Raw genomic sequence first — 27908 nt, forward strand, 5'->3', positions numbered from 1 at the left:
TCTGTAAATATTGACATCCATCGATTTGCTATTTAAAAGGTGTCAAAACTGAGCATGTTTGGGAGTATTTCAGACATCGCTCAGTCATCAACATCTACAAACTGGAGAATTATAAAATTCGAATAATGGAAATTGTGACTGGACGAAACTGTCTATTCTTTTTACAAATTGTGCTGTTTTGCAGTATACTCGCTGTTAACGTCATCGGTAAGTTTATTTTTAGGTATCAATATTAATGTAACAGTGTTAATGGTTAGATCTATATCTATTCTGTAGTTTTTTCACAAGAATTTGGATCGCACGTAAAATATTTTCAATTTATCTGTAAAAGTTCATAGATTTTCCCTCACATAATTTAGAAATATAAAGTGAATCGCTCATCGCACATATTTGTCTACACTGACCAGCCGCATTGTTAGATAGAATGTATAGATGGATTGATAATATATATTTCACCGTATTCATGAGACAGCATATTCATCAAATAGCAAGCAAAACAAAAACGTGCAGTGTAGACAATTGCATAGGTGAACAATTTTTACATTTATATTTACAGATTGAAGGGATGATAATTTTTATATAGTTCAAATTACAAAAACTTCATCATTTCTTTTTTTGTCATCATCACATAAAATGTTTTATGGATTTTTGTATACATATCAGGTATCAATTTTTTGGATTAGTTTCATCATTTTTTGTCCATTTAAATCACATACATGTATTTTGACCGTCCCCGGGAATAAATTTTGTTTGATGGTTACAATTCACTTCTGTAGATTTGACATACTCAACAATTTCTAAAAGGTTATCAATGGTGTATAATGTTAGACGTGAAAAGGAATGACGTTTAGTTTTCAATTAATTTTTTTTTCTCTCCGGACACACAATATGTGTGTAACAGGAGGTCAATCAAACAAATACATTGAGGTGGCAGAACAAAGATACATCAATTACAAAATCTACATAATCTACATACAAAAGTAATTATATAAAATGACAATAGTTACATCAATTACATAATCTACACAAGTATATAAAATTGATATGGACACATCAATTACATAATCTACAGAAGTATAACATAGAATGAAAATGGACACATCCATTACATATTCTCTTCGAGTATATAAAATGGCAATGGCCACATTAATTACATATTCTACACAAGTACATAAAATGGCAATTGACACACCAATTATATAATCTACATACGTATAACATAGAATGATAATACTCTTGTTACCATTTATGAATGCTCCGTATACCATACCTTACCTTAGAGAATTGTCATTACGGAAAAACATGAGTGATAACGAATGCCTTATACATAGAGGATCTTACATGAGAGGCTATGCGATATCGAATTTACCATGCGAGTTCAATAATTTGATATGCCATGAGCGTTTAGGCGAGTGGCATTACATATTATTTAACGAGTTTGATAAATTTCACATCACATAGTCACGAGTGATGTTTTTGTTTTGCTTCCTATCTGATGAATACGCTGTCTCATGAACACGATACATTCTATCTAACAATGCGGATGGTCAGTGCAGACAAATATGTGCGATTAGCGATTCATTTTGACTATTGTTTCGTTTCAATTATCCAACTACATTCGAAAACATTGTATTCAACACTTACTTTGACTTATTGAATTGTGGAAAGTTCGCCATATGAACATCAAGATGACATTTTGTTTGGATAAATTATATAGGATGTTTCGTTTATTTTTCAGGTAACATAAATATCATAAACATTTAGACGTTAAATTTAGAGTTCCTATTTATTTTTTGTTTTGTTTGACATGTTTATGTCTTCATTTTCTCATGTCTTTATTATTATCAATGTTTGGTGCGAAATATTTTGAAGCATGTGCTAGCCACCTGGCTCTTGCAGTTATCCGTTTATCATAATATTTCGAGTGACTTTAAAACAAAAATTACATTTCGCAGCCATGTTGATATAACAGCGAATGAAAAAGCTGATAAAGCAGCCAAGACTGCACTTAACACAACACAAACAGATTTCAAACTACCATACACTGACATCAAACCTTTAATTCACTCCGCCATCAAACATCATGACAACAAAGGTGGTCTATCGACACTAGATATACTTAAAAGCATTATATGATGTTCTCATTTCATTGTTTTTATGTCCGCAGGATTGCATATATGATTTTACATCAATTTTAAGTGTCTGGTAATTTAGTTTCGCTTTTGTTGCACACACTAACATTATCGTCATGATTTCGTTTGATTAGGAAGAAATCCGTTTCTGTACATAGCAACATTCTGGTGAGCGTCGTCCGTCTGTTTCTCGTCTCTCAAAATTTCCTTTAAATCGCTACCGTCAGAAATTTCTGAAATAATTCAAACGATAATCCAGATTGAAGAGAATTTGGGTTTTAATAAATGTTACATTTAAGCTACCTGGGACAAGATGGGAGGAAACAATTTGTGAGATAGAAGCAATTCCTTCAATTGCTGCTAGGCAAGTTTTCTTTTATAAGTTTTTTGAAAATATGAAATGACATTGTAATTCATTCATAAGTGTGCATTCTGTCCTTTATCATATCTTGTTATAATTTAGGTGTCCCTGCAGTGAAGGATTATCAATGGAGCACGTGGGGTAACTGGTCAAATTGTGAAAGCACCACTCCCAATGCCTGTTACGGAGAACACAATCGGAAGCGCTCCTGCTTCTGGAACCCTGCAGTGGTCCCTCCGAATGAAACCTGCGTGGGAGATTGTACCAATGGGACAGGATGGAACTGCACGTGTAGTCCGTTCGATGCTTCTGGCGTTCAGCCAGACAGTTTGTGTATTGATGGTGGACAGTCAAATGCGGATGACGAAGACTCTTGTCCGCTACAAGGTAAAATGCCCCGTGATAAGTCCAGTGTCTGCTAACAGGTACACATTTGTACCTAGGCGACCTGGAGCAAACCATCCCGCGGTCACTAGTAGCAGTTATTGGAATATGTTTCAAAACTATTCTCAACAAGATGCTTTATGGAAGTATTTTTCTCCTTGAGCACGATTCATGCCCCCAGGGGCTTGAATGATGTAGCCAAATATGGAAATTTTGGAACATTACGCATTTATATTACTCTTGTACCATATAGAACTATTTGATTTTGATAATTTCTGAAAACACGTTTTGATAAAGTGAAAATGTTAGCAACTGAGATCCTCTTTTTACTGTCATTAAATAGATAATGGAAAAAATGGGTTTAGTACCTTGATGGTCTGAAATGATTTCGTATGACTCATGGGAAGCCATCTGGTGGATCGTCACGCATACACTCATTGAAGTAGGACTAAAACTACATAATCATAATAATAGTTCAAAAGTTTTTGGTTTCTTCTATTTCTGTTTTCTTACTTCCGATATTACGACAAAATATATTCGTAAAGCACATGACTAAATTGTATTATTTTTATTTATTATATTGGTAGTTGACGGTGGATGGTCAGACTGGAACAACGCGTCGTGCAGTGTCACGTGCGGCAGCGGTCAGTTCAACAGATACCGAACTTGTGATAACCCAAGTCCCTGTAATGGTGGGCTGAATTGTATTGGCAACAACACCATGGTCCTCCCCTGCCAGTTGCGTATGTATTTACCTTTTAGGCTGGTGTTTACAATCGGCTCGTTAAATATCAAGGAAATTATCATCACTTGTAGATTATCTACATAATTTCTATCAAAAGTATATGAGTTATTTATCTTTACTTTCATAATCAATAATCATTTTTTATAAGTGATGGTCTTTGATACGATGTTAATCGATGGACTATCCATTAAAACAGAAATATAGAACAGCAGTTTTTAAATTTGTTTGTTTGATTAATTAACGTCCTATTAACGGCTATGGTCCTGTAAGGACGGCTTTCCATGTATGCGGTGTATTGCGTGTATGTTGTGCTGGGTGCAAGTTTTGGGAGACTGCGGTATATTCATGTTGTGTCTTCTTGTATAGTGGAACTGTTGCCCTTTTTATAGTGCTATATCACTGAAACATGCCACCGAAGACACCAAGCAACACACCCCACAACACACCCCACAACACACCCCACCCGGTCACATTATATTGACAACGGGCGAACCAGTCGTCCCACTCCCTGTATGCTGAGCGCTAAGCAGGGACAGAAACTGTCATTTTATAGACTTTAGTGTCTCTGCCAGAGGACAGAACCCAGAGCCTTCCTCACAGGGGCGAACGCTTAACCCAAGGCCAAAAGTGAGGCGGTGCCAAGGGCGGCATTAGGAAAGATAAAGTCATTTAGGAAGAAGAGAAAAGATAATATCCTAAATCCTTTAGTCGCCTTTTACGATCATACAATATGGGAGCAGGTACAATTCTAACAGCATACCATGATAGGGTTACATGCATAAATATACTTTTTTACGTACAGTATATATTAAAATAACTAATAAAATGGCTATCAATTATGGACCTTCACTGAGGTCCATACTTTTTTTTCGCCCGAGTAGAATAAAGGTCTCTAATTTTTACATTAGATGTGTCGCTTTTTTAACAAATGTCAAAACATTATCTAACGTGCAAATTAATTACAAGAAAAGCGTTGGTCAAAGGACACTACCTGAAGAATGCAGCGTTTGCACTATGAAGTTCGCAAAGGAATATTGACTAGGTGTTTCTAGTCTTTTTTCTGTTTTCTGAGTCAATATTACATGCTACATGTTGAACGTCACGTGACTATGCATTAGCCAATGAAACTCAGAGCATATTTGGTATATCCAATAAATAAACAATGGTGCTCAAAAGTACACTCATATAGGGATTAATGTTTTATTATTTGGTATGGGGTTAGGACCCATCTTAGAATTCATGAGAGAGAAAATGATGAACCCATTGTCAAAGGTTTGATTGATTAAGGTATATTGTATTCTCTTGACAGCGGTCGTTGATGGAGCTTGGTCAGAATGGGCGAATTGGTCAAGTTGTTCAGTAACTATCGGAACAGGAACCCAAATACGACAAAGGTACTGCGATGACCCTCCCACCTGTGAAGGAATGTACTGTGTTGGTGAACACAACCAGACCAGAGAGTGTGAAGGTAATCATTGAGAATGTCGATCGGTAATTAAGTACTTCAAACGAAGGCATCATACTAAGAAGGTAGACACGCCAGCCTTATTTTTCGATTCGTCTACCAACATGGCCGCAATTCCTTTGCTTCTGACTAGTACAAAAAGACATTATTCGAATTAAGTGAAAATTGGTATATAGGGGTTTTTAACGTAAGCCAAATACAACGGTAACATTTACGTAATAGTGTTTTGCCATGGTAACATGACTGATTGGAATTTAAATATTATTCGATTGCGATGAAGATCGATATAAGGGTTTGTAGAGATACGGAATGCAATAATACGACTGCTCCAGTAGCGTTATATGCGGGGCTTTTGTAATAGCAATTAAATTTAGTTTACGTTTGTAACGGATGACTGAATGGAATACTGATTCTGAGGTATACATCAAACAATTAGTCGACCCGTTTAGATATTCTACTTTTATCATTAAACCTTTAAAGATCATTTGAAATAATTTTATTTTCAGTATTACCAACATGTTTTAGTGACAACGTACTGGACCCCGTATATTCCTCGATCGACAACCCAATGTCCATTTACATTGCAGCTAATTTTGACATATATTCAAACGTGCAAATAAACTACAAGGAATTGACTTGTAAACGAAAAAATATTAACCCACACTATGTTTGGAATGTTTATTTAACACCCATTACGTCTGATAATGAGACACACATCCATCACAGCACGGAGACCAGCCTGCCATTCTATGCCACAAATCTAGGTCTGTACAGAATCGTCCTTAGGGTGTATTATCACTCCGCATCACCAATCTGGCTGGAAGATGAAATGTTCATCAGTGTATCCTATCCTCCGCCCTATGCTGCCATCGTAGGAGGGTCAGTCCGTATGCTTGGCGCTGGTGACCACACGATCGACGGTCTCACTTTGTCGTATGATATGAGTAAGGGGCCTGGATATATATCGACACTGGAGACGGCATGGGCATGTACACCGATAGCTATTAGCTCCATTTATGACACACTTAACGTTGACATTGACGAAGAAATCTTGTTTCCTTTTGATATATCACAACAGCTTTGGTCCAATCATACCTTTGTAATGTACCGCATCGATAACCTGCTTCTTGCTGTGGACAACCTCACCTTCCTTTCTTATTTCAATGTCAATCATAGAAAAGAAGAGTTTTGTAACTTGACTACGCGCCCAAACTTTACAGATGAATTCATTCGTTTTGATGACCAAATAACTCGACACAGTTACATGTATGCAGATTTGGTGAACTTGATCGAAATCATCACAGAAAAACTTGACTACTTTGAGAAGTTTCTTACTTTCACTGATTACTCCTCTATTTCTTCATCTTCCATGTCGTCAATTAAGACCGACGTTCAAAACTGGGTCAACACAGTGCAGAATGAAAAGACACATTTGGAGAGGTTAAAAATCATCATCAATGGGATACAAACATTAATCCCTGAACACCACGGAGCAGATTACTACTACATTTGTAGAACCAGAGATTCCGATTATACATCTCTGGTAGGGTATCTGACGGAAGCTCCTACGCGAATAAATGCCCTTCCGTTTTCGGATTGGAATTCACTGGCTCTGGAAGACGAGCTGCTGAGAAATACTACTGATATTTACATTCAACAGCAGTCCTGTACAGACTTCACAGAAACATCGGATGGAAACGCTAACCTTGGAATTACTAATGGAGATGTACTGCAGTCTGCGGGATTCTTCATTACTCTGAGAGTTAGTGCGAATGATTCATATAGCTATTTCCAGCAGAGAATCCAAGCTGTTCCGGGGGATCCACCAGCTATTGATATCAGGTAAATGTTAGTGTCTTTAATTGGGTAAAGTAAGGCGTATGTTCTTACATTAATTTTGTTTTGATGATCGAATTAAAATCTTTTTATAATTAAATGTAAAAAGAGCATGCTCACTTTAATCAGCAGTTCTCAGATCATCACTCATGACAGTAGAAAATTCAAGACTTATCAACTTAGCATTAAAACGTGAAAATGACACAGATTCAAAAGGGAATACACTACACAGTTCCCCAAACAGAAGAAATAAAATTAAAGGCAGTTATTATCTAAAGTTTTTAATCAATTGCAGATATAAACACTTAATAAAAACAATTCTATATTTTAGCTGCCGCCTGAACTGTTTGCCAAAGACAGCTAGTACCTCGATCTTGTCTCTGCGTGCAAACTGCATTTCCTGTAGCTACAGTGAACTGACTTTTATCACCTACAAATGGAATGTATACGAGTTCAACACAGTCACCAAAGCGAAGTCTGAACTTGCTAATTGGAGGGCAGGCATGGAGAGCGGTGAGTGTTAACTTGCAAAACATGACATAGAGAGTAGTCAGTGTTAACTTACCAAAACATGACATGGAGAGTGATGAGTTTCAACTCACAAAAACATGATATGCAGAGTGGTGAGTGTTAACTTACCAAAACATGACATGTAGAGTGATGAGTGTTAACTTACAAAACATGACATGGAGAGTGATGAGTGTTAACTTACAAAACATGACATGGGGAGTGATGAGTGTTAACTTACAAAACATGATATGGAGAGTGGTGAGTGTTAACTTACAAAACATGACATGGGGAGTGATGAGTGTGTTAACTTACAAAACATGATATGGAGAGTGGTGAGTGTTAACTTACAAAACATGATATGGAGAGTGATGAGTGTTAACTTACAAAACATGACATGGGGAGTGATGAGTGTTAACTTACAAAACATGACATGTAGAGTGATGAGTGTTTACTTACAAAACATAGCATGGAGAGTGGTGAGTATTAACTAACAAGAGTGGTGAGTGTTTACTTACAAAACATGACATGGAGAGTGATGAGTGTTAAATAACAAAACATGACATGGTGAGTGGTGAGTGTTAACTTACAAAAACATGACATAGAGAGTAGTCAGTGTTAACTTACAAAACATGACATGGAGAGTGATGAGTGTTAACTTACAAAAACATGACATAGAGAGTGATGAGTGTTAACTTACAAAAACATGACATAGAGAGTAGTCAGTGTTAACTAACAAAAACATGACATGGAGAGTGATTAGTGTTAACTTACAAAAACATGACATAGAGAGTAGTCAGTGTTAAATTACCAAAACATGACACGGAGAGTTGTGAGTGTTAACTTACAAAAACATGACATGGAGAGTGATGAGTGTTAAATAACAAAACATGACATGGAGAGTGGTGAGTGTTAACTTAAAAACATGACACGGAGAGTTGTGAGTGTTAACTTACAAAACATGACATGGTGAGTGGTGAGTATTAACTTACAAAACATGACATTGAGAGTGATGAGTATTAACTTACAAAACATGACATGGAGAGTGATGAGTGTAACTTACAAAAGATGACATGTAGAGTGATGAGTGTTTACTTACAAAACATGGCATGGAGAGTGGTGAGTGTTAACTTACAAAACATGACATGGTGAGTGGTGAGTATTAACTAACAAGAGTGGTGAGTGTTAACTTACAAAACATGACATGAAGAGTAGTCAGTGTTAACTTACAAAAACATGACATGGAGAGTGATGAGTGTTAACTTACAAAAACATGACATAGAGAGTAGTCAGTGTTAACTTACCAAAACATGACATGGAGAGTGATGAGTGTTAAATCACAAAAACATGACATAGAGAGTAGTCAGTATTAACTTACAAAACATGACATGGTGAGTGGTGAGTATTAACTTACAAAACATGACACGGAGAGTGGTGAGTGTTAACTTACAAAACATGACATGGTGAGTGGTGAGTATTAACTTACAAAACATGACACGGAGAGTGGTGAGTATTAACTTACAAAACATGACATGGTGAGTGGTGAGTATTAACTTACAAAACATGACATGGAGAGTGATGAGTATTAACTAACAAAACATGACATGGAGAGCGGTGAGTGTTAACTTACAAAACATGACACGGAGAGTGGTGAGTGTTAACTTACAAAACATGACATGGAGAGCGGTGAGTGTTAACTTACAAAACATGACAAGGAGAGTGGTGAGTATTAACTTACAAAACATGACATGGAGAGTGGTGAGTATTAACTTACAAAACATGACATGGAGAGTGATGAGTGTTAACTTACAAAACATGACACGGAGAGTGGTGAGTGTTAACTTACAAAAGATGACATGGCGAATGATGAGTGTTAACTTACAAAACATGACATGGAGAACGGTGAGTGTTAACTTACAAAACATGACATGTAGAATGGTGAGTGTTTAGTTACAAAACAAGACATGGAGAGCGGTGAGTGTTTACTTACAAAAATGGCATGGAGAGTGGTGAGTGTTAACTTGCAAGAGTGATGACCCCTGGGGGTTGATAATACTTTATTGGCTTCAAATGTCAAAATTCAAATCTCTTCACCACAAAAAGTGCAAAATCAAAAATTCCTGATCACGCTTAGTACACGCAGTACTTGACCATAGGGAGAGTGTTGAATACTAAATCAAATTATTACTAACTAATGATTGCTGATGATTGAAGTTGTGCGATGCGCCATTGCAGCCATAACACTAGACAATAGCAACTTTAATGTTCTACAATCCTTAAGTAACTTTTTATAATTAATAAGTTCACAAAATGGTTTCAAGCACAGATGCGAGCAGATAAATGAGATTTATGAAGATTTCCAACAAGTACCTATTATTGATCTTTTTTAAAGGGACAATTCACTCAGGCTAATTCTTTTACATAACCAAGAAGCAAAATATGGCATAAATGTATTGTTCTACATTTCTTATGAAACATTTAACTCAAGATATTGACAAATTCCACGTTATTTTTAAGTATTTTGATTGATACCGTTGTAACTACAAATCGTTGATCAATACGATTAAGCAGGTACAGTATGTACTCTGTACCAATTCCCGAGCCAAAGTCACGCACGTTAAACAAATGAACTACATAACCACTGAGGAGGTAATAAAATGATTCTTAGGCAAGACAATTCATCTAATAAGGTAAACCATTACTGTCAGAGCGATTTGAGCAGTTCTAGACAAAAGTTGCATTACTCTACGAGCAAGGGACAGGGTTCGGCATACAAGATGTTCGACCACAATGTGTAATGGCGGACAGCGAGCGAGTCTGATAGTTTCACACACATTTCACCACCATGGGCTTTTCGAGCATATCACAGTAAAACCGACTGATCTAATTTCCATAAGAACGGTTTTTCCCCGATATATGTACAAATTTTAATGTTGTCTTAGATTGAATTGTCCCTTTAAGGTCCATATGATGTTTTATCCTGCAACTGTCCCACATACTGACCGATAACTACTGCCGGATAAACTTGTGCTTGATCCGTCAATAAAAAATGCTTTGTCCGTTAATACGATCACGTGAGTTTGTTCCATATATTACGGAACTTTTTCTTACTTGACCCAGAACTTGAACCTTCTCGTGAATGAAACGTCATTCAATCCCGCTAAAACGTGACGTCACTTTCGCCGGAATGACGTCACTTATATGATATCGAAAATCTGGTATGGCGGTGTCGTCTTTTTCTTGGCTCATGGCAAAGTATATGTTTTGTTAAGTAATTCTTTAATGGGTATTTAATGGTTTTTTTAGTATTTTCATTTTGTTTCATTGATATTACACACCGAATAGAATTACGGATACTGTTTGCGAATGCGCTTAATTATTTCCCACGGCAGTAAAGGAGTACACTCCCATTCGGTTTAGTGAATGAATCTTTACCTCCGCATCAAAGAAGCGTCCCGCTTTGAGCGAAACCAAGTAAATAACTGGCGATTTGCTGTCTTTTTGAATGTCATAATGGTTGCAGGATAAACAGAATACACGGTTAGTATCTTACAATACAAGTTTTATTTTGGTGCTCGGCACGGAAAGCCGAGATCAGCCTCGTCATCTCGGCTTTCCTAAGTCTCGCACCAAAATAAACCTTGTATTGTAAGATACTAACCATGTATTATCTATATATCACTACGGTAGATTTTTTTATTAAATGTGTAGTTTCTTTGACAAATGTCAAAATAATTATCGGATGTGTATATTAATGACAAGAAAAGCAATGCTCACATCTCTGAACAACGCAATGTTTGGGCAGTTGTTGACTTCGTGTTAGAAACATCCAGTCGATATGCTTTATATCGAACTGCACGTGACCATTTATGCAACCAATGAGAAAAGTGGAAATCAGAGCATTTCTAATATCTATGTTTAATATTTGTCATGGACGAAAAAAAGAAATACTAACTTCATCCTTCAAATTGAAAGGTGGTGTACACGCTAATTTTAAAAATCCCATAGGAACTGCCCACTGCCAATTTTTTTTTAAAATTTCCATATCGAAAAAGAAAATAGTTGTCCCTGTAAAATGACACAACTTTTGTGATTTTAAAAATGCCCAAAAGGCCTGAATTCGTCTTGTTCATTTTCATTAAAACTGCCTGCACAAACATGCAAAAACTGATTAGCCTTTGTTAAAGTGAACAGTCGGGCAAGGATGGCTAAAGTCGGTAAAAATGGTGTGAATGTATCCAGTATAATTTCTTAGGAAATAGAAAAATAAAATCTCTCGCCAAAATCTGTCTGCGTACGAAGAAATTAATTTAAAGTATAGGAATCGCTAAAACGTCCTCCCGGCTGACTATGTCTGTGGTTACATTTCCATGCAGCCTCGCTTTCAATGCTTTCAACTTTCCTTACTTTAATGGTCAGAACTGGGAAACGTAAGCAGAACTTGGCCGTCGTATTAATATGTGAGAACTTTTGGAAGGCCAATGAACGCATTTCGACTGGTTTTCTTTGCCCGACTATTCACTTTAAATATTTTACATTTTCAATTTATTATTCATTTGAATAGATTGTATACTTTACATTTAAGTCATTTCTTTTAGATTTTTAACGGAAAAATTTGTTTCAAATAATATTTTTTATGAAAAATTAACACTTTTGGGAAAAAACGAAAACGAAACATTGCTCTTTGTCATCTCATTTCACCCTTTTACGGGTTTTGTCACAATTTTACCCCCCATTTGATATACTCTCATGAAATTGTCTGCCTATATTTAAATCAATTTCGAAATTAAAATCCGGCAGAACAGTTCTTGAGTGAATTGAGAATAGTGAGTGCAGGTAGCAACTGACCACTTTTTTGTTAGTATACCCAGCAATACATTTCCAATTTATGATTCCAGAGTCCAATGTATGTGAAAATTAGTGTACAGTTATAATTTTAGTTCTAAATATCACGATAACACGTTTGAAAATACTGGTTGCCATAGTAACAAACCGGAGGCCTCTAATTGGCTGAAATTTAAATGATGTCAGAATTGAAAATTGTGAAAATTGGTATATAAAGGAAACGAGGTATGCTGAATAACATGGTTTCACTTTCAAGAAGATTGGTTGCTATGGAAACAAAATAGAGGCCTCTGATTGGTTGAAATTTAAATTTTGTCAGATATAAGTGAGAAGTGGTATATAGGGGTTATAAAGTATACTGACATGGTATCATTTTCAAAAAGATTGATTGCCTTGGAAACAAAATGGTGGCATCTGATTGGTTGAAATTTAAATTTTAATACATATAAGTGAAAATTGGTAAAATTGGGGTATAGTAAAAGTTTTAAATGTATTGTTGTCATTGTAGCGAAATAAAGGCTCACTGATTGGTCAAAATTTAAATTGCAGCTTTTGTGGTGCTGGCGTTATTTTGAGATTACACATATTTTATTTCAAAATCAATTGTAACTCTGTTTCCCTCTTTAATCATTTTTAAGTCAATTTAAAATAGTTTTATCTGCATAAGAAAGATGTATAATCTTAATTTGTATCTTTTGAGGTTGAGTTGCTGACAGAAATATATTTCTTTCCAATAATTATTTGATTTCTGATATTAAAAAGAGCTATTTGTTTCACTCAAAAGCATTATCTAGTTGTTAGGTTTTTTTTGTACTGTTAGGAGAAATGCAAGAATAAAATGTACTTATTTTAGAGTATATATGTTTGTTTACAAAATTCTATCACTAACTGTTGTTTTAATTGGTATTTATGATCAAATTTGAATTTACAGTCATCTAGGGTTAATATTGATTTTTAAGTTTTCCAGGTTACATTTCAGCCTATGAAATACTCTTTTGATTTGAAAATAAATTTGTAGTAAAAATGATTAATAAATATCAATGGGTACAAAATAAAAAGATATTTAAAGAATAAAACATGTGTTCAAAAGGTGGACACAAGGGGTCCCCTTGCCACAGATACCCAAAGTTTTCTTAAAAACATCATTTTTGGCTCTTTATGCCTTTAAAAAAATACAAAATAGATAAAAGGTACACATAAAGTAGATATGTAACTAGACCTAAACTTTGCAAAATTTGAAGAAAAAAAAATCGGAGCGTGGTCGGATTTTGCAACCCCACCTTTACAAATTATTTTTTTGTTTTCCCAGAACTGGACTCTCCTGCATTTGTTCTCAGACCGAACATTCTGTCATCGGATAGCAGTTACATCATTGAGTTGAATATCACTCTCTTTGGAAACTCTTCAAATTTGACTCTTGCTCTACTCAAAACCAATATCCCTCCATATGGAGGGAAACGGGAGATTGGACCTAAAGGTGGTAAGTATATACCACCATGTAGTGGGAAATGGGTTAGGTCACGAAGTGGTAAATATATACCCTCATTTAGTGGGAAATGGGTTAGGTCACGAAGTGGTAAATATATACCACCCTTTAGTGGGAAATGGATAAGGCCAGGACTAAATTTAGGATCTTATCTTTTCTCTTCTTCCTAACTGACTTTGTCTTTCCTAATGCCTCCCTTGGCACCGCCTCACTTTTGGCCTTGAGTTGAGCGTTCGCCCCTGTGAGGAAGGCTCTGGGTTCTGTCCCCTGGCCGAGACACACCAAAGTCTATAAAAGTGGTAGTTTCTGCTCCTGCTTAGCGCTCAGCATACAGGGAGTGGGACGACTGGTTCGCCCGTTGTCAGTATAATGTGACCGGGTGGGGTGTGTTGCTTGGTGTCTTCGGCGGCATGCTTCAGTGATATAGCACTATAAAAAGGGCAACAGTTCCACTATACAAGAAGACACTACATGAATATACCGCAGTCTCCCAAAACACGCACCTCGCACAACATACATGCAACGCACAGCATACATGGGAGGCCGTCCTTACATGACCATAGCTGTTAATAGGACGTTAATTAATCAAACAAACAAACAAACAAAAATTCCACCATTTAGTAGGCAATTAGGAGGGGTAGACCAGAAAGTGGCAATTATATACCACCATTTAGTGGGTAATTTTGCAGGGTTAGACCAGGAAGTGGCAAATATATACCACCATTCATTTGGAAATGGGTTAGGTCAAGAATTGGTAATATGTACCACCATTTAGGGGGAAATGGGTTAGACCAGCAGATGGTAAATATATCCCACCATATAGTTGGAAAAGGGTTAGGCCGAGAAGTGGTAAATGTATACCACCATTTAGTGGGGAAATGGGTTAGGCCAAGAAGTGGTAAATATATACCACCCTTTAGACGGCAATTACGAGGTTTAGATCAGGAAGTGGTAAATATATACCACCATTTAGTGGGAAATGGATTAGGCCAAGAAGTGGTACATATATACTACTATTGAGTGGGCAATTTTGGATGGTTAGACTAGGAAGTGGTAAATATATACCACCATTTAGTGGGAAATGGGTTAGGACAAGTAGTGGTAAAGATATACCACCATTTAATTGGAAATGGGTTAGGACAAGTAGTGGTCAATATAAACAACCATTTGGTGGAAATGTGTTAAAAGAATTAGTAAATATATACCGCCATTTAGTGGGAAATTTGTTAAGCCAAAAAGTGGTAAATATATACCATCATTTAGTGGAAAATTGGGAGGGTTAAACCAGGAGATGGTACATATATACCAACATTAAGTAAGAAATGATTTAGGCCAAGAAGTGGTAAATATATACCGCCATTTAGTGGGAAATGGTTAGACCAGGAAGTGGTAAATATATACCACCATATATACCACCATTTAGTGGGAAATGGGTTATGCCAAGAAGTGGTAAATATATACCACCATTTAGTGGGAAATGGGTTATGCCAAGAAGTGGTTACTATACCACCATTAAGTGGGAAATGGGTTAGGTCAAGAAGTGGTAAGTATATATCATCATTTAGTGGGGAATTCGGAGGGTTAGACCAGGAAGTAGTAAGTATATACACCATATAATGGGCATTTAGGAGGGTTAGACAAAGTGTTAGTACAATTAAGTTAAGTGCAAATACAGTGAAAACATTCGTAATTTTTTTGTCATTCTTTTCTCTGTTAATTCATTTAATAATTGATTTTATATAAGGGAGAGCAGGAGTAACGCAATTTCAAATCAAATTTAAAAACTGGAAGGATGAGGGATATCGAGAAAAACGGAATATCAACCTTGACTGGAAGGAGTCAATATTCTACAGGGTGTTCTCCAAAAGAGGAACAGATGAACCAACTCTACTTTACCATGGAGGTAAGTGCGTATAGATTTTAGCTACTTACACCATTTGATTTACATTGTTCTGCAATTGAATTAAAATGTATTGTTATCGAGCTTAATTTATCGCTAGATAGCCTAAAATATGTTAGCTTACGTTGATTAGGGATGGTGAGGTTTTGCCCGGGTGCAGCACCTGGCGTCCGTCTGTCGTCCAGTATTCGCTACTTATCGACTGAGTGGAATGCATAAATGGAAACCAATTACATATAAGCCATAACCCTAGCTCATAGAGGAAAAAGAATCAAGCCGATACGGGATATTTTTCCTTTTATTTCAAATCCCTTTTCTGTATGACTTGATTCATAATTGGTCTCAGTATCCTTGAGTAATAAAAACCAATTTTATACTAAAGCCAGTTTCTAAGGGACCGGATAATAGGGTCCCAATAGCGGAATCTTTACAAATTATTTCATATCCATCTGCTGTAGAAATGAATGGATTTGGTTGATATTTAGTTTCCAGTACTGAAATAAAAGTAATTTTTTATAAACTGAGTCTACTTTGTTCATAGGCATGAAAATGGATTCCAAGGTCATGTCAATCAAATGTTTATGGTGTTCAATGCCATCTCATTTACCAAAGACCATATGTGGTTTAATGTATGATATGTTGTAATTAAGACTTACAAGGCAATTTTCCGATAAAGACGTGTGTGCAAGGAAAAACTCACTTTACTGTTAATTACAACAGTATTTTCTCCCTACAATAGGTTTGATGCATTTTCATTACACTATTATGATAATCCTTGAACGCGGTTAAAAATACATAGCAATGCTGACGTAGAAAATATTTCCTTTTTTTATTTCTTTGTTAGTTTCAATTAGGTAAAGGATATGTATGATATTCAAAGCTTTTACTAATGTGGTGGGTTTTTTCAGCTGAACGGAACCTGGGTGTTTACTTACCAGAAGGAAACTCCTCCAATTCGTATTCCCTTGAAATCCTGTTTAGAATTTATGACATCTTTGGAGATTTCACTGAAGAATCTATTACAGTAACAGTAAGTATCAGTGATATGTGGTAGGTTTTTTACGTTAGTGTTTGGGGTTCCTTTTGTTTTTGGTTTGTTTTTGGTTTGTTTTTTTTTGTGGGGAGGGGGGGAGGGAGCACAGAATCGATACGACTATTAAATGCATGTAACTGGTTTTGAATGTCAAAAGAGTTTTTCAAAAGTGATATCTTAACACTGTAGCTTTAGTTCATCAATTCGGAATCTTTCTCAGCTCCTCATTTATTAAAACCGTTACTACATGAGATTGCAGGCAATACAACAATAACAGGTTTATCATTTGAAACAAAAATACATGCAGGAATATTTCGTAAAAATTTGAAATATTTTTTCATAATTTATCCATGCTTTTATTAAACAGAGTATTCCGTCCATTACAAATACAACTATAAGTGAAGTGTCATCCTTTGTGGACACGGTAGATGGCAACATAGATTCAGCCATTGGTTCTGGAAATCTAAAGCTCGTCACAATGTCCGTGGAGAATGCTGCCTCTACCATTAACGATTTGGTAAATGTGTGCAGTGGGTAAAATAAGCTGTCTGTAATGATGGCAGTTTCTACTTTCAAAGACTTTTAAGCATCAAAGCTAAAACAATATTTCAATCAAGATGCATTGATTGAGCTGGATTAATTCATTTCTTGCAAAGAGATCGGGCTTATGTAATGGTATAACATGCAGGCATTTTAAAACCATTTACATAAAAGTAAAACATCACTTAAGTTGACATCTGTTTTATAATGATATAATATATTATGTATCCTGATATGGTAGTAAAATACCATACATGTGAAGACATCAAAAAAAATTAAGCCAAGTATCAAATAATGATAAGAGTGGTGTTCTATAATAATATTTAACTATAATTATTATAGGATTTTCCGACATCAAGTGTACCAGTGGATACAGGAGATCTTGTGGTCGTGCCTTCATCAGAAGAGAATGGGACAAGCTATACTTGGGATACCCTATGGGCTGACTACATAGATCCACCAGTTCATTCTGCACACGAAAACTTATCTATTGTAATGAATTGGATTTTTTAAAATTCACATTTAATTCATGAATATATCCATAAAACTTTGAATTTGTATAACTGATCATGACACATCTAGTTAGCTCGTAAATTTCAGTGTTTCCCAGATAATGAGAGCATTTAAACGAATGCAAAATAATATGGGTTATTTCAGTGTAAAATGTCATCCTCTAGCAAACCTATGTCTTTTGAAAATGTATCTCCAACAGAAACGATCTTTTACAGATTGGCAGATAGACTAGAATTCATTTTTTCCATAGCCCACCACCTATAGAAGCATTATATGTTTGTCATACACAAGTAATCTGCCCTTGTTGGTAGGGTGCTGGTGACGCCATGTTTTTGCGAGCGTAACGTCATACTTTTCAGAGAAAACGACGTAAATTTCGTTCCCAAAAGAATGAAGTCAAATAATTACCTGCCCACAAGGGCATTATCCCTTAATGCAAAGACGAATATTCGCGGATGAAGCCTTCAACATCTTTTTTTGTATCCAAGGTTACAGAGGAGTATTCCAACATATTACATACTACCACTCTAGCAGAACAAGGAGCTGGTATGGTGACGGTGAAGCATTTAGCTCAGGGCGTTGGCTCCGTCATCACGGATCCTAGTCTTATTGACGAGGAGGTCCTGGTAGGTTCTTTATGTACTGTCATTAGAATACACTCCATGTGTCCACTAATGTTTAATTTAAGACATTGGGCATGATTATTTTAACTTGTATGAATGACTTACAAGCATGTACTCTGTAAAAGCACTACAGAAACCTACATTGACAAATAACTTAAATTGTAAATAATGCCTATGCTTATCTGGAATCAGATCAGTATTAAATATAAATAATGATAATAAAGTGATAAATATTACCATTTTTTGTCTTTGTTTGGTTAATGTTTTGTCAATAATCAACAACGACTGATAGTTACACTTCTGAACAAACAACAAAATGTTCATTCCTTGCTGTTAAAATATACCTTACATTAATTCATATTCTTTACTGTTCTGAGAAGAAATTTCATCCCTTTTCAACAGTTATGTATGTTAGGATTATTGATCACTTACCTAGCTATTGTTTTAACAAAATAGTTATAGTCTTTCAGTATTAATAAAAAGGTGAAAACCCATTGCCTGTTTTATAGAATACTGCTGTGACTACTAACGACATCATTCTGACTATGTTTCAAAACACGACTGTGGGAGACAAGTACCCTCTCTTTGCTGACTACGAAACCACTTCCGAATGTAAGTGATTAATACACCATATTCCCTTAAAGGTATAAAAAGTGAAAATGCGGCGTTTAATTAAGAATATCTGTTTGCATGATCATAATCTTCTCAGCAAAGTTCAGTGAAATATTTGAAAAATATAGTCTACATATTAAAACAAATGATTACTTGTACCAGAATCTGAAGATAACTTATAAAACCATTATTATGTATCATTTTCAAAGGAAGGGTATCACTTTGGGCCGTTTTACGGCCACTCAGTGATAAGCAAAATATTTTGCATGAAGATATATTAGGGTCAGCTGTATATTGTATGCTATTCAGAATATCCGATTTTTTCTGCGCTCATGGTAATTTTAGAGGTCAAAGGTCAAAGGGTGAAAAATTCACATTTTCATTGTTTAAGTCCTAATTAATTAAATATTAGAATAGAGATAACTTGTTTTGCAGATTTTGTCTGTAAAAATTGGGTTTGTGAAGTTCAGTTAAAAATGATGAAAATTCAAAAACTGGGTCACAGTGACCTAGTTAAGCATTTATTCTATTTCAGCATTAAAAACTTTAATATTTTTGCAGAAAACTAGGATTTTTCAATGATTTGTTACCTTGAAATTGATGTTTAGTACTGCATAAGAATCTTGACATGACCTGCTTAAGATTAGTACATCCTAGGGTCACATTGGCTAGGTCACGTGCATAAATTAGGTCATATTCAATGAATGGTAACATCTGTCCTCTAAGCTGTTTTTCCTTGTTTTAAGCCTGATTTTAAATTATTTAGACTTGTTTTATGAGCTTAATTTCAAGCAACGCCTTCGCAGAGTTAGGATGTTAGAGTGATGCCTGCTGCCCCATTGCAGGAGTGTGAAAGGCGACTAAATCTGGTATCTTAATTTCGCGGTTATTGAGATGATTTTTTTTTAATTTTCAACCATTTTAAAGCTATAGAGTAATGTTAAGCACTTGATTTGTATTTTGTCACGATCGGCTTTATATTATTACATCCTAGGGTCACATTTGCTGGGTCACGTGTATGAATTAGGTCATATTCAATGAATGTTATTGTTTGTCATTTAACGATCTTCAGAATTGTCCATGTTTAAAGTAATTGTTTAAGCTATTTAAGATTGTTGCAAGAGAAAATATTAAGCAACACCTACATTGCAAGTATGATGATGATGCTTGTTGCTTCATTGCATGATAGGAAAAGGCGACTGAATATGGGATCTCAATTCTAGTGACTACCTAAATCAAAACCGCATACATGGGAGGCCGTCCTTACATGACCATAGCTGTTAATAGGACGTTAATTAATTAATCAAACAAACAATCAAACAAAATGTATTGGACTTCTGTCTCAGATATCATAGAGAACGTTTCATACAAACCAGTTAATAATAATAATAAGATAATACTCTTTTATGGTGAACACTAAATGTTAAATACATGATATTGTTTGCTAAAACCACGAGATAAAGGTTACATATTTAGTCGCCTTTTACGGTCATGCAACGGAGCAGCAGGCACAGTTCTAACAAATTGCTTGTAATACAGGTGTTGCTTGAGATTATCTCAAAACAAACTTAGATAGCTTAAATACTTGCTTTATATAAAGAAAATCCAGAAGATACATAATTGACAGAATATCCCTTTCTTTGAATATGACCTAATTAATCCCCGTCACCCAGCTCATAAGACCCTAATCCGCCATCATCTTAACCAGATCATTACAGCTCTAAACGTCACTCTGAAGCTATGGAATAATTGAAAATGTACACTATTTTCATCTAGGTAACCATGAAAGTAAGAATCCAAATTTAGTCGCCTTTCACAATCATGCAGTGGGGCAGCATGCATTATACTAAAATCCCAGCTCAGTGATGGCGTAGCTTGAAATTAAGCTCATAAAACAAGTCTGAATAATTTTAAATCCTGCTTTTAAACATGGGAAAACACCATAGGTTTAGTGGACAGATGATACCATTAATTGAATATGACCTAATTTATGCACGTGACCTAGCAAATGTGACCTTAGAATGTGATCATCTAAAGCAGACAATGCCAAGATCCTTAGACAGTACTAAACATCAATTTCCAGCTATCAAATCTTTGAAAAATCCTAGTTTTCAGAAAAATTATTAAAGTTTTTAATGCTAAAATGGAATAAATGCTCATCACTGAGTGGCCGTTAAACGGCCAAAGTGATACCCCTCCTTTGAACATTATCATTGTTAAACTGTTTCAAATCATTCGAATTATTAATATTATTGCATGTATTAAGAAGGAACGCTTATTAAACTAGGAGTTAAAAAATAAATATCAAATTCAATACAATGGTAGTTTATACATCTGCATATTTTGGCATATTTTTTGTCTAGCATATCATTACATTATCAATTTAATTGATCAATTAATCCTTAAAAGGGTTAATGGAACCGGTAGTCTTTGAAACAGATATAAGATATACATGATCTGCTCTTTTCAATACAGTGGTCATTTATATAGCCATACAGTATATTGTTGTATGTCTAGCTAAGATCTATACTATAAATTTGATTTATCAATTAATCCTATATAAATGGTAAGGCTACCAAATGAAACACATCACAAAATAAATCCTCAATTTTGTTATAGCAATTCTGCGTGTGGCAGACAATGCTTTAAACAGTATCATCACGACGAGATCTCCAAATAACCCTACAACTACCAACCTGTATGACATACAACAGACCATCGTAGCCAACAACGAATTTACGGGCTCCGATCCTGACAGCTTAGAGGACATGACTCCAATGGAACGAGCTTTCCTGGTTTCTCAAATCTCCAAATCACAGGGGCTCAAGAAAAACGAATCGGATGAAAAAGTTTGTTTAGTTATAAGTTTCTTTTTAATTCAGAAAGTTGCCGATCGTATACTTTAGTAATAAAGAATGAATACCAAAGATGATGACACAACCCCTGATGTCAAGTTATCAAATAATGCCTCGATATTACCTCATACGCTTAATGAGACGTATATTGCATATGCCAACTGGTGAAAACATATTAAGTTTCATGATTATGTTTCGCAATCGTTTTAATTTTAGTACTAAATAAGTTGAAAACGTCTAACCTTGTAGTTTGCAAGACTGAACAAGTGATTTTAACTACTCCTTAGGCTTTGAGATTCGTGCCTGGAATCCTTGCATCACTGACATCGCTGGGGAAAGTGCTGAAAGGCATGGTCCATATGAAACAGCTCCCTGTGTCTGTCAATAGACCTGGCTTAAGTACAAGTATGCAAACAGTAACGTTACCTGAACTGACAAAGAGTCCGGTATTGCAGAATAATATCACCATGGAGTTTACCGAATCAGAGGATCAAAGTCTCGACAGTAAAGATGTACAGGTCTGTTTGTACACTACCCAAGCATATTATTAAATGGCTGAAACGGGAAACATTTATAGCACTTGGTCAATTGATGAAGATTTACGTTATGCATTTATTTGAATGGAATCCATTCACTTGATGGAACCTTTGGATAATCCATACATAGTTATACAGGGTTGCACCCTTTGGATATTTTGTCCAACTTTACTTGTAATTTAATCAGTAGTTTTCTTGGTTTGAAAAGTATATTCAAGAAGTGTATTTTCTTTTGATAAATGTCCATCCCTAATATGATTAATTTATTAAAGTATAACAATTTATGATCAAATGTTTTCAATTCCAATAATATTTTAGTGAAACTAATTTATTTGTATTGCATACTTTCCTGTCAGAAATATTAAAATTTGATTGATCCAAAAATAAATAACCAAAGATAATATTTTAATGTTTTGTAGATCACTGTATTTGAGAAGAATCCATTCACCTGGGACCCAGAGGCACAGTACATAACCTCAAATGTTCTGTCTGTATCGATAAAGGACTCAAACGATGAAGAAGTCAACATTTCGCTCAAGGTCAAATTCCCCAACATAGGGGACAACAATCCTAAAACAGCGTATCTAGCCTTCCCAGTCGATGAGGATGAAACTGCATCCCAATTTCTCAGCTACAAGTTTTTCTGGCAGTTTCCTGCTGACGACATGGCATTCAGGTTGGATGGGGTAATAAATGGTATGAGGTTCGTCGTGTATTTAAAAGGTGGCAGTGGGGCAACTAGATCGGCGTATGACTGGCGGTATGAGGTACAGGACACTGATTTGTATAACAATTATTTGGTGGTCGTGGTGCCAGGCGGCATGTTCCAGGAGCAAGTTACGGTGTATTTCACTGTTACTGTAGACTCAGGTATGTGTGTCTTTAATCAAGGTCAATGTCATTTTTAGAATAAGGAATATTTAAAGGTCAAGGACATCTACATTTTTTACCTTTAATCAAGATATTATAAGGGAAACTATAATTCACTGTGATTTTTCTTAAATGTAAGACTAAGGACATGAATTGGCATATTGTTGTTATTCCATCACTTTTGACATTGTTGATTATTTACACAGTACCATCCAATGGGAGTTTATCTAGAACCCGCCGTAGTGCGAGTAATACCACAGTGGTGTCAAACAATAGCACCGTCCCGTCCACCAGGGTGTTGTCGTATGACATGACAGTATGGACTGCTGGATGCCGAGTGTGGGACGAATCTGGAGCAAGATGGGACAAAACATCATGTCGGGTGAGTTTCGATCTGTCCAACCTATACCCGTCTTATCTGATGAGCTGTGTAACAAGGTAGAATGGTAGAAGAGTAGACTATAGATTTAGAATTAATGACTAATTACACTAGGTTAATACAAGAAATAGTTGTCTACTTTAAATTCTGGACAGTAGCTGTAGGGCATGCCGGCCGTAACACAATATTGAAGAGGATCTAATCACATGTTTTGTTATTTTTATCAATACTGAAAGCCTAATGTGATGTATTTGTATTTACTATTGCCTGTTAACCTGTAGATGTCGACCGACTCTACTGCCATGGAGACCGTGTGTGTCTGTGATGATCCTCCCGGACAACACTTTGCCACCTCATTTTATGTCCCGCCAAACTCCATCGATTTTAACTCGGTCTTTGGAAAGTTTGACATTGTCAGTAACGGTGCTGTGCTTGGAACGTTGGTCGGAGTAATAGTTATATACATCCTCCTGGCAGTGTGGTCATGGCGACAGGATCGGCGTGATTACGAAAGGGTATACTGATATATATTCTTAATAGTAATGTAATTTTCCCTCTCCACAAAGTTTGGGAGGGTAATAGTATACATTTGTTATGTGTTCATTCACCCTATAATTAGAATTACGTTTTCACAAAAACGTAAGTATAGTGTTCAAGATTAATGACAATTTCAAAATAATTACATATATCTTTTTTAAATGTCATTAGAATCTCACACATGCCATCGTTGCTATTCATCAATATTTAGCTTTAAGTGTTTAAGATAAATCAGTGAAAGGTATCATTTTTGTTTCAGTGGTCATTGTCATACCTGGTGGATAACCAGATAGATGATAATTACGTTTATCTTGTCACGGTTCACACTGGTCTCGCTAGGAATGCTGGGACCATGTCACGTGTTTACATGGCCGTCACAAGTAACCGACGGAGTACTGGTATCAGAGCCCTGGATGATGGCACCAACAAGGTATGTTGTTGTCGTTTCATGTTTCTGTTTCAATCTCTATAGATATATATAGTCTTCTTGTATGTTACCAGTCAGTCAAATACGTATACAAATTCACTTTCTGTCGCGGTAACTGAATTTTGCGATTTCCATATCAAAGCATTTTCGCGGAGATTAAGTTTCACGGATTTGAAGTTGAATAGAATTGTCCTCGAATCTGATTGTGCAAGAATGTGGAGGATGTAAATTCGCAGTGATAAACTATCGCGAATTTGTCCTGATCGCGAAATTCGCGAAAATTGATAGCGCGCGAAAGAAAGCTGATTTAGAACATCCTACTTTTATGAGGTACATCGTGATTTTATATTTTAGGAATTCGGAACTGGAAGTGTGCGTAAGTTTATCATGTGTGTACCTAAGTGCCTGGGCAGTCTCACTTGTCTGGACATCTGGCATGATAACAGCGGAAAGGGCAACTCTGCCTCCTGGCTCTTAAATAAGGTGGAGATCATGGATCTACAGTCAATGGAAAGGTATAAAGTCTCTTCTTCAGTTTTCAATCAAATGGTGAACTTCCAACTGGATGAATAAATGTTCTTGTTCTTTGTGTATACAACTGCATAACAATTTCCACAGCAAAATAATGAACATATTCCAAAGTGAAAATTAGTGGAGCACCAACACAAAGAAAAGGTTTTATGTAGAATCCCACGAAATTGTTGAAAGAATCCTATACAAATGTCCCGTAGTTTATACTACATCATGTCAATTAAAGACGCACATATTTCAAGCTATGGAAAATAAATCAACACCAGTAAAATATAATATATATTGGAAACCAGCTGATGAATGTTGGGTGATATATGTATTGTTGTGTCTATTTTACAGATTTACGTTTGTTGGTAACCGTTGGTTATCTTTGGATGAGGTGGATGGATCGACACAGTGCGCCCTCCCCGTGTCTGGTAGAGAAGATCTAGACTCATTTGGTTATCGTTTTAGGTTGGTTTCAGTACCAAAATACATCTCCATATTCTAAAGGTTAAAATGTCAGATTCCGCATGTGTTCATTGTCAATAATACAGGTTAATTTTATCAGTCATTCATTTATGATAATGATGACAAGTTACTCAAAGAGTTCTCAAACACCTGCAATTACGCAATGGTGTGTACTTTATGTTTTTGTTATAAAGAAAGCCTTAGAATGGTTACCTTTTCATCTAAAACCATAATCAGCCCCTTTTGGTTTCACTTTGAAACGATTTAAAAGCTGTTCCATAAGGGGTAAAACTGCTGAAATTTTCCTAATTTTCCTGAGACACCATATACAATATGGTAGAATCAGTGGGATTTCTTCATTTGATTTTACAGAGACAACTCGACACATTCCACAACAGACGGTCACCTTTGGCTTTCTGTTTTCATCAGACCAGAAGACAGTAACTTTACCAGACTACAGCGTCTAACGTGCTGTCTGTCTCTACTATTCCTGGCCATGATCTCCAGCGCCATGTTTTACCGAACTGATGATGGACAAAACCAAGTGACCTTTGGACCCCTGAAGTTTTCACTGACCAGTCTCTACATATCATTTATGAGCATCGTCATCAGTGCAATTCCTGTATTTCTAATGACAGTGCTGTTTCAGAAATCCAAGAAAAAATCGATCATAAAAGAAATGGATGAAAAAGCAGTTACTAAATTTGCAAACTTACCTGATATTGCCCAAGTGGATGAGTACTCTCGTCGTAGAAGTGTTGGAGATGAGATGGTATTCCTGCTGCCCTACTGGTGTGTGTATGTGGGCTGGGGTTTGGCTGTCTGCTCAGTCCTGCTCTCGGGCTTCTTCGTAATGCTCTACAGTATGGAGTGGGGGAAGACAAAGTCAGAGAACTGGCTGCTTTGTTTCTTATTTTCCTTTGTAGAATCAGTACTTATTACAGATCCAATCAAGGTAAGCGCATTGATGATTCAGACGTATCAGTTAAGGAACATAATGTACACAGATTGGTTTATGTTTATGTTTTGATTTATAGGGTGTCATTATGATTACTACCATTGTACCTGATGCCCCTATTGCATGATCGTAAAAGGCGACTAAATTTAGGATATTATCTTTTCTCATCTTCCTAACTGACTTGATCTTTCATAATGCCTCCCTTGGCACCGCCTCACTTTTGGCCTTGAGTTGAGCGTTCGCCCCTGTGAGGAAGGCTCTGGGTTCTGTCCCCTGGCCGAGACACACCAGTCTACAAAAGTGGTAGCTCCTGCTTAGCGCTCAACATACAGGGAGTGGGACGACTGGTTCGCCCGTTGTCAGTATAATGTGACCGGGTGGGATGTGTTGCTTGGTGTCTTCGGCGGCATGCTTCAGTGATATAGCACAATAAAAAGGACAACAATTCCACTATACAAAAAGACACAACATAATATACCGCAGTCTCCAGAAACACGCACCTCGCACAACATACAAGCAACACATCGCATGCATGGGAGGCCGTCCTTACATGACCATAGCTGTTAATAGTACGTTAATTAAAGATGCTCCACCGCTGACATATGGTATTTTTACACTATCAAAAACAGGAGCAGACGATTTTGTATTTTTCTTCAGTTAAAAAGTTACTTACTTTACACCATTACCACCATTGAAAAGTTTGAGCTTCTAATTTTACTTCAAGTTAAAAATATGAAAAATAATTAATTGCATCCCGAAAAAATTCCGTGGCACTATATCTTATATATAATTAAGTAATGATTGCGCATGCACCAAAGGCAAAACAAATTATTTGATGTTATTTTTTGTGTTGATTAGGCATATATATACACGATTAAACACCAATTATTGTTCAAATGATGAATATCATTTATGCTCTGTCGGCGGTGGAACATCTTTAATCAAACGAAGTGTTGCTTGGTGTCTTCGGCGGCATGCTTCAGTGATATAGCACTATAAAAAGGGCAACAGTTTCACTATACAAGAAGACACAACACAAACATACCGCAGTCTCCCAAAACACGCACCTCGCACTTCACACAACTATCCATGGATAATGCTTGCACTTTTAGACCCCACACCCTAAAACGTGAGATTTTATTGTAAGATTGACATGGATGTACGAATGTACCATTTCAAAGAAAGGACGAAAAAGAGACAGACATTCAAGATATGCATAGACAATGTATGTTTCCTTTTCAGGTGATCACTGTAGCTTTCATTGTTTCCTACTTCTTCCGGAAACGATCTGTGGAAAGTCATGCTGATTTAGATATTCACAAAGTGATGGAGGAAGCTAGGAAGCATGCCTCCATACCCAAGGATAACAAAGGTACTGCTTCT

At 36.1% G+C, this 27908-nt stretch overlaps 2 protein-coding genes across 2 annotated transcripts in view; both read left to right on the forward strand.

Annotated features, from left to right (window-relative positions):
• LOC138323195 (polycystin family receptor for egg jelly-like) lies at window positions 1-26123 on the forward strand. Its single transcript, XM_069267606.1, is given in 23 exon segments — window positions 1-207; window positions 2596-2880; window positions 3465-3620; window positions 4932-5090; window positions 5594-6929; window positions 7255-7436; window positions 13585-13755; window positions 15506-15664; window positions 16570-16691; window positions 17062-17211; window positions 17577-17726; window positions 18236-18373; window positions 18880-18982; window positions 21602-21831; window positions 22125-22355; window positions 22793-23243; window positions 23450-23625; window positions 23904-24137; window positions 24419-24589; window positions 24941-25101; window positions 25457-25570; window positions 25940-25956; window positions 25959-26123. Coding segments are annotated over 23 exon segments (5031 nt in total). The 5' UTR covers window positions 1-125; the 3' UTR covers window positions 26012-26123.
• LOC138324317 (polycystin-1-like protein 2) overlaps window positions 26064-27908 on the forward strand; it is a 2376-nt gene continuing 531 nt past the window's right edge. Inside the window, exons 1-2 of the mRNA XM_069269394.1 lie at window positions 26064-26522; window positions 27768-27897. Of these exons, the coding sequence (XP_069125495.1) occupies window positions 26064-26522; window positions 27768-27897 (589 nt within the window). The remainder of the gene's footprint in view (window positions 26523-27767; window positions 27898-27908) is intronic.

Source organism: Argopecten irradians, chromosome 5, assembly GCF_041381155.1.
Source record: "Argopecten irradians isolate NY chromosome 5, Ai_NY, whole genome shotgun sequence".
Lineage (NCBI taxonomy): Eukaryota > Metazoa > Mollusca > Bivalvia > Pectinida > Pectinidae > Argopecten > Argopecten irradians.